The sequence below is a fragment of the Neolamprologus brichardi genome, chromosome 8, assembly GCF_056152115.1.
Source record: "Neolamprologus brichardi isolate AB-2024 chromosome 8, ASM5615211v1, whole genome shotgun sequence".
In the NCBI taxonomy this organism is placed as follows: domain Eukaryota; kingdom Metazoa; phylum Chordata; class Actinopteri; order Cichliformes; family Cichlidae; genus Neolamprologus; species Neolamprologus brichardi.
In genome coordinates this window covers 4,572,937-4,590,192 of record NC_142111.1, presented here as the reverse complement: position 1 = coordinate 4,590,192, position 17,256 = coordinate 4,572,937, and the positions used below count along the sequence as shown (strand labels likewise).

The window sequence follows — 17,256 nt, the reverse complement described above, 5'->3', positions numbered from 1 at the left end:
TATTAGGGATGCAACAATACCAATTTTTTCAAACCGATACAATACCGATACTTGGATCTGAGTACTTGCTGATACAGAGTACAAAAACCGATACTTCTACCACACACACACACACACACACACACACACACACACACACACACAAATGCAATGAATTGGAAGACAGGTTTTATTTTATTCTCTGCCGATAAAAAATAAAATCTTAATAAAAATGACCACAAAAAAATTTCAAGTGAAAAATAAGCACTTCTGTTAAATTATTGCAGTGTCCACATTGTAATTTAACAAAATATCGCTGAACTATTGGCACTGTCTCGAGCTTTCAGAATAATAAATAAACACTTCTGTTTGGAATAAAATAAATACAAATTAGGTTTGAGAATAAAATAAACATTTAAATTATTGCAGAGTGTCCATATTGTAAACAAACAAACAAAATAACGAAAGTATTCGGCATTGACGAACAAACTCCTCATCTGCCCGTGGATCATCAGTCCACTGTGCCGTTAAACCAAGAACTGACATCGCGCACACACTGCTTGTCTTTACCTCTTCAGAAAGTTTTGTCACCATTATCTCCCTGATTTTCCACGACTGGCATTGGCTGGTCATCCAGAGCGATAAAGTGAGTCAGAGCCTCTGTTATTTTAACTGCCCATGGATTTTCTCTTGACATTTTTCATCGCTTTTCCAAAACCTGAGTTAAAGTTGGCTGTTCCGGTCCACACTGCTGACATTTTGTTTAGCCTAGCTACAGCAGCCTCCAGTTTCTCTTTTTTATCTGGAGCCGCCAGTCTGACTCGCCTAACCCTGTGCCTGTTTAGCGCGGGATGTCCCCCTAGTGGCCAATCTAAAAAACTACAACAGAAATGACAAGCCACCCTCTGATTAATGAAATAAGTTAGTATCGGTTCATGGTATCGGTTAACTTTTACGAGTATGAGTACACAAACATTTTACAGTATCGGCCCCGATACCCGATACCAGTATCGGTATCGGTGCATCCCTAGTCCATATGTTTATGTACCCAGTGAAAAAGCGCTCACTTTCCTTGCTGTATTAAAATACTTATATTGTTTATTGTTGGTTTTAATTTATTTATTTAAACTGTTAAGTTTAACATGTCAAAAAAAAAACCTGTGAATGATTTACTTCAAGCGACCCACGCTCAGTGTTCTGTGGTCAGGATGTTCTCAGCGGGTATCATGAATGGCGACAACCAGTCAGCTGACAGTTAATGAAAGAGTACCCCCCTACATTCTTCCCTAAAATATTGTGCATTTGGTGACACAGAAACAGTATTATTTCAAAACTCTACTCATAGTTCAGGGCACCTTTCTCTGTCATTACCACAGTTAGAAATGCATTCTGGGATACCTGATTGCCCGGACACTGTCGACACTGTGTCAGTCTACTATCTGGGATCGATCTGTCTTGGCTTGCTGTTTGGAGTAAAAGACTGTCTGGGCAGTGACAGTTTTACAGTTACTTTAGCTGTTGTTAAATATTTTTAAGCTATTGCTTAGCTTTTTGCAGGGAAAGAACTGCCTTGGCTTTTAAGTTGTGCTGTGTCACTGAATAGTATGCTGTGTCAGTTTAATTGTGTTTATATAGTGCCAAATCACAACAACAGTTGTCTCAAGGTGGTTTATAGTTTATGGTCAAGACTCTATAATAATAGAGACGAAACCCCAACAATAAAAACATTCCCTATGACCAAGCCCTTAGCAACAGAGGGAATGATAGACTCCCTTTTAACAGGAAGAAACCTTTCTAGAACCAGGCTCAGAGAGGGGCGGCCATCTGCATCAATACTATTGATTATTTGTCCAAAATATATATTATCGCAGGCAAAGATTTTTTGAGGCTATATCGCCCACTTCTACTAATAAGTATCCCTACATTTAATGTATATGAGTACCTGAACAATACTCAAAAAAAATCAAAAAGTGTGGAATGTAGTTCTGGTTGCCATCTTGGAAGACTACATACTGAAGCATGTTTGTTTTTATATTTAGTGTACAAATCTGTGGATCTGGTAAACCTACAGTATATACAGGCATGAGAATTACAACTCAAATCAGGTCTTAAAAGAAAAGTTTCAAAGGTGACCTTACAAATTGCACTAATTTATGTGCTATAACATTTTAATGAGCTTACAAAGTAGAGTCACAATCCATTTCTGCCTTCAGAATCAAACGGAACCTCTACACCATGCAAAGGACCCCTGCTAATAAAAAGCCTTTCTGTCTATATGACATGTGTCACTGATGAGAAATATTTTCATTTCATCCCTTCAGGCAAGTTTTTGTCCTGCCATTGATGTTACTGTATGTCAAAATGAAAGGGAGAATGTGACATTGCTACACAGTCCCCTCCTTCCATGACTTTCACTATTCCTCTGACAGCTATAGCACCACTTACCATCTCTACCTCTTTGCCTGCCTAAGCACAGAATAGTCCTCATTCTATGGCATCCATTATAAAAAGAAGTGGCTCTATCACCATGAAGAGTGATTAATGATTCCTCTCTAGGAAGCACCCACAAATAGCTGACACCTGTCGTTTCAGGAGACTGTAAAAATATAAGCAGGTAGAGTAAGAAGTAATGACACTAGCTCAATAATGAATTCCGTGGAGAGTACAAGCAGATTTTGAGCTTCATCATAACTCTCTACAACCCCCTCCAAAAAAGCCAAAAAAATAAATTTTATGGTGACCTTGCATATAAATTATAATATTTAAAATACACAAGTAGATATAAGATATGCGCATATGAGAAAGAAATACATAGATTTTGCTGATGAATTGCACAGCTTGCTGCTTTCCCAGAACAGAGCAATGTCATTAATGTTTTGCTTCCAATCACCCTTTCCTGCTTTTTCATGCAAACCCTTTTCATCCCCTTTCTTTGTTCCTGCCCATCTTTCTCACTCCATCTTTTCTTTTCTACCTTTCTCCTCATTGCCACAGATGTTGTCTTGATCAGCGTTCTCCCTGCTGCTGTCCTTCCTTCCGATCTTAGTTGGGTTATGTGTCGCCCCCACAAGCTGCTGCAGCAGACTGAGGTCTATGGTTGCTCATTAGTGACAAGAATAGTGGCCCAGTAAGATGGAATAGAAGGAATAAAAAAATGATGCGGGCAAGACGGGATGATGCCGAGCAGAGCAGCAACATTATTGAGTGATGAGACTGATTTAATCTGAAATAGATGTAGCCTCTGTAGGTTCTACAGCTGTTCTTTGTCACTAATATTATCTTGCAGATGCTTATAGCAAAGTTGATGACATTCTGATGAAGAGGCAGGTGAAACAAACAGCCAAACATGATCTATTGTTATTCTTATTATTAATGCTTTCCGCAAAGCAGTAAAGTAGCACCTTTTGAGAAACTAGCTAATGAGTTGGAAACAGGTACCTGTTAGTGTGAAGAAGAAAGTTTTCACAGGTCTGCATAAAAAAACTAGGTTCTCCATGATTCTAATGTTAGAACCACATTTAGCAGCAGTAACTAATGTTTTTTATTCATCACCAGGAAAGAATACTGGCCAACTCTTCTTTACAAAATTGGTTTGCACACATTCGCTCCTAGGATACCACCCCAATTGTCACAAACTCATATCACATCGACGCCTGGACTTTGACTAGACCATTGCAGCTCCAGATTGGAACTGGTACAAATTTAGCAATTCCGATTCCACCATCGATTAGATTCCTAATCGATTCTCATTGGCTCTGCTTTGGGAGTCACCACCATCGCTAAACAGCATACCAATGGCATTGCATTCATGCAAAAAAGTAATGTATTGCACATACTGCACAGAAGACTTTTCTTAACAGTAATGCATTATGTCACTTAATTACTCCCAGGAGAAAGTAATTAATTATACTACTTGTTGCATTACTTTCACATGTCTCCATGAAATAATCTGAAACACATTGTCTCAATTACCATTTAAAAATATAAATCTGAGGCTACAATCCCACACACCAACACAAATCCCTAACTCGGACGTCGGCAACCTTTAACATCAAGAGACATTTTACTTCCTCCAAGCAAAAAGAGAAAAAGACAGACGGGCTGATGTAATTGTGAGAGAACAGACTAATAATTATTGTATTCATATTAACAGAATTAAATAGGGTTACGGTTAACCCTGATTCTAACCAGTAACTCAGGAGCCACATGCAGCTATTTAGCAGCTGAAGAGCCAAATGCTCTGCCCTATGCTAATGAGGACACATGATTTTTCTCTTAGTATTTAGGTATGAACATAAAGCACAGCACAGATATAAAAACCAGCACAAAGAGACTTTAAAGATATCCCCACAGTGATTCTACTTTAGAAACATGGACAGGCAGAAATGCAGATTGCAGCCTAACTGCTCAGTCATTTGTTATTGGTTGAAGTTCAGGATCTGCCTACTGGGTTGTAGTCAGTGTTGGGACTAACGCATTATTAAGTAACGCGTTACAGTAACTACGTTATTATTGTGGTAACGAGCACGGTAACTAGTTATTATGCCAAAACCAGGAACGCGTTACTCGTTACTGGGATTTAGATAGGCTCGTTATTCGTTACTTCGTGTGGTGGCTATCGCGGAGCTTCCACAGATTCAGTAACATTAGCAAGTGGTGGAGGCCAGCAGGTGGAAGAAGGAAAAGGGGAGGCAGGAGGAGGAGAGACCCGAAGCGGCCGCTGGTCCGAGAGTGTCAGGTGAACTGAACTTCAGGTAAGAAGTTATAACCTGCAGTCCATCTGGGTCAGATATGAACCAGGTTTAGGTGGAGTTTATTTTCGTTATGCTGACTTTTTCGTACTGCGTGCTAGCTAGCATGATGGAGTTTCTATACAGCTGGGTGGGTGGTATGTTACTGATGTTGAACTTTATTTTGTTCATAAGGTTAATTATTAGAGTTGCCAACCGTCCCGTAAAAAACAGAATCGTCTCGTATTCAGAGAAGATATTACGCGTTTCGTATTGAGGTAAAAAGGAACACAGTTTGTCCCGTACTTCAGCTACAATGAAAAAGACACAAAGCTGGAGTTATTCTGTGTTTACGCTGCACAGCTGCCTCTTCTTCTCTCATCCTCTCACCCTCCCTCTCCTGTTGCTACTTTAATCATGAAACTGATCAATGATCAGCTGATCGGCTTTTCTCTCTTGTTTATTTATCGCCCACTTTGCGCCAAAAAGAGGAAACCAGTGGAAACAACAGCAGCACTTTTAAGCTTGATCAGCTGTTGTTAGAATTTATTTAATATTAATTAAGTATCAGCTGATGTTTGCTGGAGCCACAGCTGTAAACCTGCTGGTCATGATATCGGTTTGAATATGTGGTGAGAGGGAAACATGAAGATGAAACCAGGAGATGACAGCTGGTAACTGTGCAGGGGCGGGTCTAGCAAGGTGTTGCCAGGGTTCCATGTAGGGCATTAAAAGGGAAAGGGGGGCACAAGGAAATACTTTCTTATTCTCATTTAAAATGTCTCACTTTTAAAAAAATAATTATCTGAGTCTTACAACAAACGATTGATAGATTGATACATATATACCATCAGAACAGTGTACATCACTGTCACAACAGTGTTTATTTTCATTCAAAGGCTTTATGATTTTTCCTATAATGGTGGGCTGGTCTCTAGTCAAAATGCCTGGGCCGATGTTTTTGTCCCAAACCAGCCCTGTGTGCAGCTCATCTGCAGTCTGGTGTTGCCTACATCTTCCTATTCAGAAGGCAGAATTTCCGAGTTCTGAGTACAATCGAAAACACCATGACTGCAGTTTTTGTGTTGGTTGTAAAAAGCAGGCTAGGATAGAATCAGGCGTGGGATTTCTCTCGTGGAAATGTGCACATTATTTTTTCCTTTCTATTGGTAGGTGGCACAGTGCACTTGTGGCAAGTAAGCAAGCTAGAAGACTGGCAATCTTGCTGGGTATCCAGTTACGGAAGCAACACATTAACAAGAGAATTCTGAGTAAAACCAAAGTTACTTTCCCTAGTAACTAGTTACTCTGAAAGTAACGAGTAACTTGAAGTAACTGAGTTACTTTTGATAGAAGTAACTAGTAATGTAACTAAGTTACTAATTTAAAGTAACTTACCCAACACTGGTTGTAGTCACCCCTCACTTAGCTAACATCACTCTGGCTTCTTGGCTAGTGCTAGCATGCTATCTGTGCAGGTGCTTGCAAAGAGCCAAAGTTGTGTTAGCAGTATAATGCAGTTGTTTCTATCCTGGATGGAGTTCGTACTCTACCATCACACTTTTGTGCTATAAAAATGTCCATAGCCAAGCTGCAGACTGCACCACTATTTACCTCCTCCGGCACATGAACTGAAATCAGCTGATTGTAGTGCTAGTGGAAGTGGTACTGATAAGCAGAATCATTAAGCTAGCAGACTAACAGTTCAAGGAATTGAACTACTGGGATTCAGGTCTCTAATTGCAGCACCTTCATTCTTTTCTTCTCAGTCATTCTTGCTGCTATGATCTAGTGACCCATCTACGCTTAGGATTGGGTTGTGTTATAGCCACGTGCTAAAAAAAAGGGGCTGATTTTCAAAAAAACCCAAAAGATATTACATTTCAAAGGCAAATACATTTTGACGTTACATTTTTTCTGTTCAAATATTTTCATTTCATGGGTCATAAATAGAGAAAATTTACTTTAAAAGGGGTGAATATTAAACCCCGAACACAAAATGTCTTGCCAATGACCTAGTGGATATTAGGAGCTTACTCCATGAGTACCAGTCATGATGTTGACAAGCAAGCCAGACATTGGTTTTTCCACCTCCTGCAGTATGTGCACATCACGCCTCTCCTTTTTGCATCCCACTTGGGAATTAAGTCTGAAAACCCTCTAAAACAGACCAATTAACTGAGACACTTATGCATTAAACAGCGATTTGCTTGTCACTTTTATGACTCAATTCAATTAATTATCACAGCATCCCTTTAAAGAATAATTAGTTCATCTCAAAGAAGACCTCTGCTAGAAATACCAATAGCCTTTTGGGGCATCAGAATTTGAGAAGAATCTGTTAAATTGCTGAAAATATATAGAAAAGGGAGAGGGGAATTTGAGTTCCCAAACATTAGTATTTACAGTCATATCAGGGAAAAAACAAAACAAAACTGGCACATGTGATATGCACATTGAGTTGATAAATATAATAAAAGCAATTTACTTATTGATTGAGCTCAGTCAGCAGAGACTTTAATAAAACAATCTGAGTAACTGTAATGATGAGTGGTGACAGTGGCCCATAAGGTTTTGTGCCACAATGTTCTAGCATTGATTTTCTCTTTTTCAATATAAGTGAAAAATTAGCTTTTTGAATGATTTTGTTCAGTGGATTGTGCTGGGTGATGTTCCACACAGCAATACTGAGTGATAGCAGGTCTTTGCTGGTCACTGGTTTCAGTTGTTTTATGTTTGTTGACTTCATGTCCAACTTAAATACTTGGGTTTTTAAGCGTACTCAAACTTCTACAAAGTGCAACTGACTTTGAATGCCTTACTTTTTCAGTTAAAAAAAAAACAAAACTGGTTGTACCTCCACTTCTTCGTATTATAAGTAGTAACATCAACGGACCCCAACGTTAACACCATCTACATTTACTTCCATAGTGTTATCTTTTTTATGTCATATTACGCTGCATGTTGGTTTTGTTTTATACCTGTTAACACAAAAATCAATTCACATTGTCTCCAAAAAAAACCACACAAGACTGACGTTTATGCAACTTGGAGGACAATAGTAATGTTAATGGTAATGATTTAATCATTTTCAAGACTTGTGACATTGGATTTAAGACCTTGGATGACACTGAAAGACTGAAAAGATTATTGCATTTTAGACAGAAACCTATTTAAATAGCAGCATTAATGATGGAGTGGAGCATTTCACTGAGATGTGCCATAACTCTGCTTCCTTACACCATGGGTAGCAAAAGCAATGAAGGCCATTATAAGGAAATGAAGCAGCCAAAGCACCCCATTCAGAACAATACCGCCTGAACAACCCTTTCAATCATAAAGCACCCATTGGAGGCATCATCTCTAATGCAGCCATTACCTGTTCCTCTAAATCTATTAACTCAGTTATTCTGTTTCACTGAGTTCATTGTTACTTCTAAATGTGAGATATAAAAATGGGAAAGACTTTGGAAGAGTTTCATTTCGGGCTGAAAGGTCTCCCATTTGCTGATGTGGCATTTTGTTACAAAGTGACTGAGTACACCCAGTTAAAGGTAGTGATGGTGTTGTGTTTTAGTTGTGTTCACTAAAGATGGCAGTTGTATTCAGTAACAGCATGCTAAGTGGCTAAAATGAAACCAGTCACTTCAAAATCGTGAGCTCCACTCTTCTTTTATTCTACTGTATTAATTTCTTTTGCGCCTGTGTTCAGATGCGATGAGGCATTTTGCCATGCAGGAAATCTTCTGAGGAAAGTGCTACAATGTTTCATTATAGTCTTTTATTCACACTGCTTTCCGCTTTGACGTCAACTGATTTTTGTCAGCTGCCTTTTGTGATGAAAGCTGGTTGTTTGCAATGTTAAATGGTTCTGACCGCTTTGCTCCTCTAGACATCTTGGTTTCCATTCTTGATTTGAGAAATTAATTTGTCTTTCCAAGCATCATGCATGCTTGCATCAGCCCCCCCACACCACCCTGGTAGTATTTTATGTCTCAATACCTCCCTTTCCTTGCCTTCCTCCTCTTGTTTCTTGTCTCAACCACAAAGTCTGCTTTTCTTTTTTTTTTCTTTTTTAGTACCCTGTGGTTTCGCTCCATGCTGCGGAAATGACAAACTGTCAGTTCCACTGGGGGAGAAGGGGGTGAAAAAAAAGTCTGCGGCTGGTTTCTGGACCCAGCTGGACCTTCACGTCACCCTCTACACCAGATGGGCCTGGCAGATTGCACTGGGCTCACTCCAACCACCAGCTCATTTGTACTGATTGTCTGAATTTCTTTGCTCTCTGTTCATGGACACAATATAAAGTGAGAGTGGGGCCAGAATTAAATAAGACAAACATCAATAGTTGTCTAGAGGGCATAGTAGTACTCTGAGACATGCTTCATTCCCCTCCAACAACTACTGAGCTGTCTCGGGCAAGTCATTGGTCACATTTAAAAACTAAAAAACTTTAAACTGTTTCCCAAAAAAATGTACAAAACTTTTCGCTGCTTCTTCTAAAGGTCCTCACAAACACTGAGTCCAAATTTAGGCAAAGTCATTAGCAAAGGGGCGACTTCTCCCAACTGTGAGTTATTGCTTAAATTAAACCAAAAACGAGTTAATGCAAATTAAACCGCATTGAAAACCCTTAATGCAGTTAACACAGTTAGCGCATGCAGTTAAAATCAAGTAATCAGGATCAAGTAATCGCGATTAATCGCGATTAATTACAGACAACTGTGAGATTAATTCGTTTTGTTTTGTTTTTAATTTATTGACAGCACTATTAAATACAAATATAAAGTGCAACTGCCTGCTTTGTATGACTGGTTTCCATCTTTGCAGTCAAGCTTTCATTGTTATCTTATTATACGAAGTATGCCTTGTAAAGTATCCCAAGGTTGGCTATGTGTCAGTCACCAACAAATACAAGCAGGAGTGGAGATGAGTTATGACTCATTGTGTGTTGTGTAGCGACACAACCAGCAGTGTGAAGTCTGTTGTCTGATCTGGCAAGCCGTGACATTTTCATGTAGACACTTTTCAGCATAGAACCTTATGTGCACAATACAGCAGATGGCGGTGGAGCAGATCAGTGACAAAGAGCACGGGCTATAGTGAAGAGCTCCAAAGACATCGAATCAGTAACCAGTAATGAGTTTGACAGAGAGCATAAGCACTCAGCTAATCATGTAGAGATAAAAGAAAATAATAAAGAAGTATAAGCAGTGAAACTTTATCTTTCTTGACAGGACTGTGAGACTTTAACTGTAATTAAAATTGTAGATTTTAAACTACTGACTTAAATCTGTTTACTATTTCCACACTTTGGACTTCCTCACTTTTACCTGGCGGTGCTCAGAAATGGAAACGAGACCCCTGACTGTGGGATCTCTACATTTCAAAGTCTGAGTCATGAAAAACTGTCCATTAGTTCACAGTAGTAGACAGCTTTCGTGACGGCTGCATTTGGGCTGGATTCCCTCCCCTGGTCCTGTCTGTCAGAGCGAATGAGCTTTATTTAAAAGTCAGCAACAGACGGACAACTCAGAGGAGCTGGTTTGAGGTTCCCTTGGTGCCTTGTTAAAGATCAGTGAGGCTAAACTGTTGCACTGACAGAATGATGCTGGGCAACTGGCTATCATACACACACACGTACTTATGTATAACACATGCAAACACCCATACATAACGAACACAATCGGGTACACGTTTTCAGCCACGTCCCGTCATGATGCTATTTTATATGCTGCTGAGCAGATTTCGTGTTTCAGATAATGCCAGCAAGTGTGTGTGTGTGTGTTCGACTACACCTGCTCATTTAGGGTTGGCCTGAGGCAAACTGTTATCAATACTCAGCGGGGCTGTTCGAGATATAACTACTACACACACATACACCCTCACAAGCACATGTGGGAATAGCTCAGAGCTCCCCAATCCCCCAATCCCCCCCCCCCCCCCCCCCCCTCCGATTCCCCACTGTGTGAGAGGCAGGCTCATTTTTCCACCCAGTGGTTAGCCTCTCGCTTAAGAGAACCTGCACGCAAATGCACATACCCACACACACACACACACACACGCATGCACGCCTACACACACCACGGTCTATCAAAGCAACATGCATGTTTTTGCAATCCCAACAGGTATGAGGGAACAACAGGGAGCAGCGTGCCTGCTGGTGTCAGTCACACATTTGAAGAAAACAAAGGCAATGAAATGTCTGTCAGAACAGTCTGGCTGTGTCAGGAGAAAATAGAGAGTGGAGAGAAGGCATGTCAGTCACAACCAAAGAGGTTCTCACAAACACAAATGGAGGAATCCTACCGTGAGCATCACGATAGTAAGCGTGAGTGACACTCCGAAAACGCTCCTGACCAGCAGTGTCCCATATCTGAGAGAGAAGGGAGGAAGGAAGAGCAGGATGAACAGAACATCGGTTGGCATAGTGAACAACTAAATAGATAGATTAATAGCTTAGCAGTTTAGCAACTAAATCTAAAACAGCATCTTTATGTTAAAACAAATTCTGCATTGAGTGTGGACGTTGGAATTTATAGATAGATAGATAGATAGATAGATTGATAGATAGAGAGAGAGAGAGCGGTTTGACCGGTAAATTGAGAGCTTCGATTTTACATTCAGTTCCCTCTTCACCACGATGGACCGGTGCAGTGTCCACATCACTGCGGCCGCAGCACCAATCCGTCTGTCGATCTCCGGCTCCCTTCTCCCATCACTCGCAAACAAGACCCCGAGATACTTGAACTCCTCCACTTGGGGCAGAAACTCATCCCCGACCCGGAGTGGGCACTCCACCCTTTTCTGGCTGAGAACCATGGCCTCAGATTTGGAGGTGCTGATCCTCATTCCCGCTGCTTCACACTCGGCCACGAACCGTTCCAGTGCGAGCTGGAGGCCTTCACCCGATGAAGCCAACAGAACCACATCATCCGTGAAAAGCAGAGATGAGATTCTGAGGCTACCAAAGTGAAAGCCCTCCGCCACTTGGCTGCACCTAGAAATCCTGTCCATTAAAATTATGAACAGAATCGGTGACAAAGGGCAGCCCTGGCGGAGCCCATCGCCCACCAGGAACGAGTCCGACTTATTGCCGGCAATGCGAACCAAGCTCTTGCAACGGTTGTATAGGGATCAAATGGCCTGTAGCAATGGGCCAGACACCCCATACTCCCGTAGCACCTCCCACAGGACACCCCGAGGGACACGGTCGAATGCCTTCTCCAAGTCCACAAAACACATGTAGACTGGTTGGGCAAACTCCTATGCACTCTCAAGTATCCTTGAGAGGATAAAGAGCTGGTCCAATGTTCTGCGACCAGGACAAAAACCACATTGTTCCTCCTGTATGTGAGGTTCGACTAGCGGACGAACTCTCCTTTCCAGCGCCCTGGCATAGACTTTCCCAGGGAGGCTGAGGAGTGTGATCCCCCTGTAGTTGGAACACACCCTCCGGTCCCCCTTCTTAAAGATGGGGACCACCAGCCCGGTCTGCCAGTCCAGGGATACTGCCCCTGATCTCCACGCAACATTGTAGAGGCGTGTCAACCAGGACAGCCCTACAACGTCCAGAGCCTTCAGGAACTCGGGGCAGACCTCATCCACACCAGGGGCTCTGCCACCAAGGAGTTGTTTAACTGCCTCAGTGACCTCGTCCCAGAGGTCGGGTCATCACCCTCATTCCCAGATTCTGCTTCCTCTTCAGAAGACGTGTCAGTGGGATTAAGGAGGTCCTCGAAGTATTCCTTCCACCGCCCGACAATTTTCTCAGTCAAAGTCAGCAGCGCTCCGCCAGCACTATACACAGTGCAGGTAGAGCACCGCTTTGCCCTCCTGAGAGGCCTTACGGTTTGCCAGAATCTCTTCGGGGCAGTGTGAAAGTCTTTTTCCATGGCCTCTCCGAACTACTCCACACTGCCGGAGGTGTGCCTTGAAGATCTCACGGACCAGGGCCTCCGCTAGGCATTCCCAGCACACCCTCACTACGCATTTAGGTGCACCAGGTCTGTCCAGCGTCCTCCCCCGCCACCTGATCCAACTCACCACCAGGTGGTGATCAGTTGACAGCTCAGCCTCTCTTTACCCGAGTGTCCAGAACATATGGTCGCAGGTCTGGTGATATGATTACAAAATCGATCATCGACCTGCGGCCTAGAGCATCCTGGTGCCACGTGCACATATGGACACTCTTATGTTCGAACAAGGTATTCGTTATGGCCAAATTGTGATTTGCACAGAAGTCCAATAACAAAACACCGCTCAGGTTCAGATCAAGGAGGCCGTTCCTCCCAATCACGCCCCTCCAGGTCTCGCTGTCGTAAAACAATAAAAAACAGACTAGGAAAAAATAGCATCTGTGGAAGAGATGTGGAAGAGAAGGACACAAATACAAATGACCAAAAAGAACAAATTTTCTTCTCGCATTTGACAAAAAAAATCTTCATGATTCCCAAGATGTGAAAATATTCTGTGAACTGATGAGACAAAAGTTTTGGAAAGTTTGCAGAATATCTTCCATGAGAATGTCTGGCCATCCATTTGTGTTCTTAAGCTCAAACACATTTGGGTTATGCAGCAGAACAATTACCCAAAACACACCAGCAAGTCTAAATGGCTCAGGCAAATAAAATGAAGGTTTTAGAGTAGCCTAATCAAAGTTTCACAGGAAATCCAGTCCTTTCTAAGCTCCAGCTCCAGCCTTTTGTTAATGTATTAAATTCATTTTGCACTACAAAAATTCTACACACACCTCATAATGACGAAGTGAAAAACGTTTGGTTGAACTTCTTGCATATTTAATTAAAATGATGCTCAATACTTTGTAATTACAGACTCAAGTCTTTTTGAGTTGAAGAGACATCTGACACACGATCAGTGGAAACAGGATCTTATATACACATTACATTTTTGTTTTTTATTTTCAATACATTTGTAAGAATTTAAAATGAATGTAATCTATTTTGGAATAAGGCTGTAACACGACAGAATGTGGAACAAGTAAAGATGCAGATGCACTGTATATTCAGGTTTCTACTGAACGTAACATAGTCACAGTCCACTGACTCAAGTTTTATAGAGGATGCTGTTTATCAAATTTAACTCCTCTGAACATTACCATTCTTCCCTTGTACTGAAGAAATCATTAACGGCCTTCACTCCTTAATGTTATCCCATATTTCTCCTTTTCTGGTACCTGCTGTTGTAACTTGTGTTATCACTCACCAAAACAGCTTGCACTTTCTTGAATGAATCTCCAGCATGTGATTAATTGCTTTTGCTCTCACTTTTATACTTCTTTAATTCCATTTACTCCATTCAGTCAACATCCTAGTGCAGATAAGGATGTTTTATCATAGGTGAGTGCATTATAATGAAAGTAGTCTACAGCGAATCAGAAGTGGATTTTTTACTGCTTTCTGCTATACACGTGTAAGGATAATTATTGAGTTCTTGTACCTACAAGACCCAATGTTAATATTAAATGAGCTTGAAAGTTGTACAGTTGTTGCTTATCAGCACAGACTGACTCAGACTAATTGCAACATGCTGGCAATCTGTCTGCATTTATAAATCAAACATTAGTTGCAAATCTTTGTAAGTCTGTCTGAGAGCGATTGCAGTCAGTCCCAGTTAGGCAACCTGTGCAATCATCTTACAATCAAAAACACTTTTCCCGAGGTTTGTGGTCTTACACGTTAAACCTGTGGGCGACCAGTTGGTGCAACTACCAAGCTACCAATGCAAACACATTCAGAGCAGTTAACGGATAACCAGCAACTTTTCTTAGTTTCATGAAGGCTATCATCCTGTTTTTACCCGTGTGTGACTCAACCATAAAACAATATTACAGGATTTTTGAAAAGTTTTAAAGATTTGACTGAATTACTTGATTTTTTTTTACTGCCATAAACATTTTGGTAATAGTGCAGCTTAAACTCAGCAGTCACATTTCCACTTATGCTATAATGTAATTAGTCTAAAGATACATCAAGTTTCATTAAACTAATTCATGAAGTATCACCTGAAATATGCCATCTGACACACAGACAGATGGATGAACATGGATGGATTAAAGATGAGAAAGACAAATAGAGAGAGAGAGAGAGCGTTAGCATTGTGTAATTGAGGTGCAAAAAACCATCAGACAGTAGCTAATGCGGTTTTGGAACGGCCAAGAGTCATTGGTCTCTCTGCCTGTCTGTGTCTTTTGTTGATAACTTCCAGGCTTGATAATCTGATGGAAAGTCTGCAATTCCCTCATGTGTCTTCAGTCAGGCAGAGCGGCAGGCTAATTGACTGATAGAGATTAACTAAGGCCCCATTAAGTCATCATTTGCACTTTTTGCCCCTCCCATAGCAGGAAATGAAGATGTATGGGAGACGTATTTTACACCATGGATAATAGTTGCTGGAGATTTATTATTAAAAGAATAACCCACACGTACGTTTGGACAGGAATGGGGGAAGAAAAAGAAGATTTAATCGTTTTAAAGAGAGATATTGTGGATTTGGGTTCTTACCTGCAGTTTGACCTTCACAGCATCAATGGTCATAACTTTATTCTGAAAGACAAAAGAGAAAAATGATAAATGCTAAAACACAGCTGTAGACAGAAAGCCAGAAAGCCAGGTAACAAGACGAAGGGGAAAAAAGTCAAACAGTGATAAGAACTTTTGCTACAAGCGCATAAAAAAACAGAATACAGAGGCATCAGAGTGAGACTAAATGATGCTTTCAGGTACTGCAGAAGGAATTTGTTTGATTCCCAGAAGAAGAGCTTAGAAAGTAAGACAAGCTATGCATGCAAAGGCTGATGTATTACAGTCGGCTTACTGTGACCACCGTTGTTGTAATAAGGGCTTGGCCTCTGCCGTAAGGCTCTCTTTTATCACTGTGATATTGCCAGCACACTGTACTATCTATAGCTCTATGCGTGTACACCTTTTGTTATGATGAAGCCTTTTGTTTCAGGGAGTTGCATCATTTACCCGCATGACTACTGTCAAAGCACATACGCAAACACAAATACAAAGGCGTCTCAGTAAGAAAGTGTTAATGGTCAGTGATGGCAGCCACTCCTGCATGTTCTGCAGTTCTTTTAGTGTAAACAGGGAACTTTTCCATCAATGCAGGGAGTGCGATAATACTGGCAATGCACACACCTCTTTGGTTGGGACACAACAGGAATCTCAGCAACCGTTTCCACTCTTTCAAGCAGATACAGGTAAAAAAAAAATACATCAGGGAAGCCAATTTCCACTTGGTTCAAACCCCTTAAAAACCTGTTTTGCTCTGCATTTTTAGAATGTCTTGCCACCCCAGTGCAAATATGATCTTTGACACATCACCGTCCACTTTGTACTTGATGGGATGTCGCCGCAACACATGAGCTTTGATGTTGTTCTCCTTCGCTATAGTCTTGGCAGTTGCTTGCCCTACACCCAAACGCTGAGGGTACAGGGACTCCATAAACTATTCCGTTGTTGATGAGCCCAAATCATTTGGTATTCTGTGGCATGCTTTGTGCTCTCTGTGGGGTGAAACCACAAAGAGTTCTGCAGCTGGATAAGCAGAATCAGTTGCTTTGTGGCAAAAACAAAAATCCAAGAAAAACAAGGGCTTTCTGAAAGGAAAGATGATGGGTATAAAAACTTTGAGTTCTTTCTAGTTTGTAGAGTTGTCACAAGGGAAATAAACTCAGGAGCAAAAATGGGCTGAATTAATGATGTTTATTGGCTTGCTCAAGGTCAATATTGGAAACCAGACATGCCTGTAGAAACATATCCTGCCTACTAAAGTTCGTCTTTAAACACTACTGATATATACCAGGAAATAAGTGGCAGTTTTGCTCAAATGAAAATATGACGAAGATGCTTCAGATACTCCAGATTTCTAAATACATCCAATCTAAAACCTTGCTGGAGATATGAATAAAACCAAAGCCTCCGTTCTAATTTTATATTCCTTAGGTCTGGCACTTATGGACTGATGTAAGACAATCAATATGTCTGAACAAGAAGTCTGTGAAGGTTCTCAGTCATCCAGGTCATCGTAGTCAAAGGAGCTTGCAAAGAAAAGCGTCTGGACTTCTTTAAGTTACTTGAAGACGTTTCACCTCTCATCCGAGAGGCTTCTTCAGTTCTAAGGTCAAATGGTGGAGAGTCCCAGATATAAACCTGGTGGGAGTGTCCCCCCACAGAGGGACAAAAGGACCCCCTGATGATCCTCTAATCGCCTGAGCCAAGGTGTGGAACTGGGTGTGGGTCCCAATCAGCCAGAGTTTCGGGTGAGTTCATTGTGAAACCTGGCCCCACCTTATCATACGAATTCCTGAGGTCAGATGGCCCAGGGTGTGAGTGGGCGTTAAGGCGTCTGGGAAGGGATCTCAAAACTGGATTATAGATGGCAGAGAGTTGGTGTCGTAAACCACCGCCTCTGTTCAAAGATGGTCGCTCACAGTGGACATAGATGGCTTCTTTCACTCCTCTTTCAAACCATCTGTCCTCTCTGTCCAAAATGTGAACATTGGCATCCTCGAAAGAGT

General features: G+C 41.3%; 1 protein-coding gene across 2 annotated transcripts in view; it reads right to left on the bottom strand.

Annotated features, from left to right (window-relative positions):
- The window catches only part of rab26 (RAB26, member RAS oncogene family), a 122,850-nt gene that overhangs the window by 54,784 nt on the left and 50,810 nt on the right, over nucleotides 1–17,256 (bottom strand). For both annotated transcript variants that reach the window (XM_087845302.1, XM_087845301.1), the window contains exons 3-4: nucleotides 15,233–15,274; nucleotides 11,019–11,085 (exon numbers count right to left, since the gene is read on the bottom strand). In XM_087845302.1, coding sequence (XP_087701428.1) covers nucleotides 11,019–11,085; nucleotides 15,233–15,274 — 109 coding nt within the window. The remainder of the gene's footprint in view (nucleotides 1–11,018; nucleotides 11,086–15,232; nucleotides 15,275–17,256) is intronic.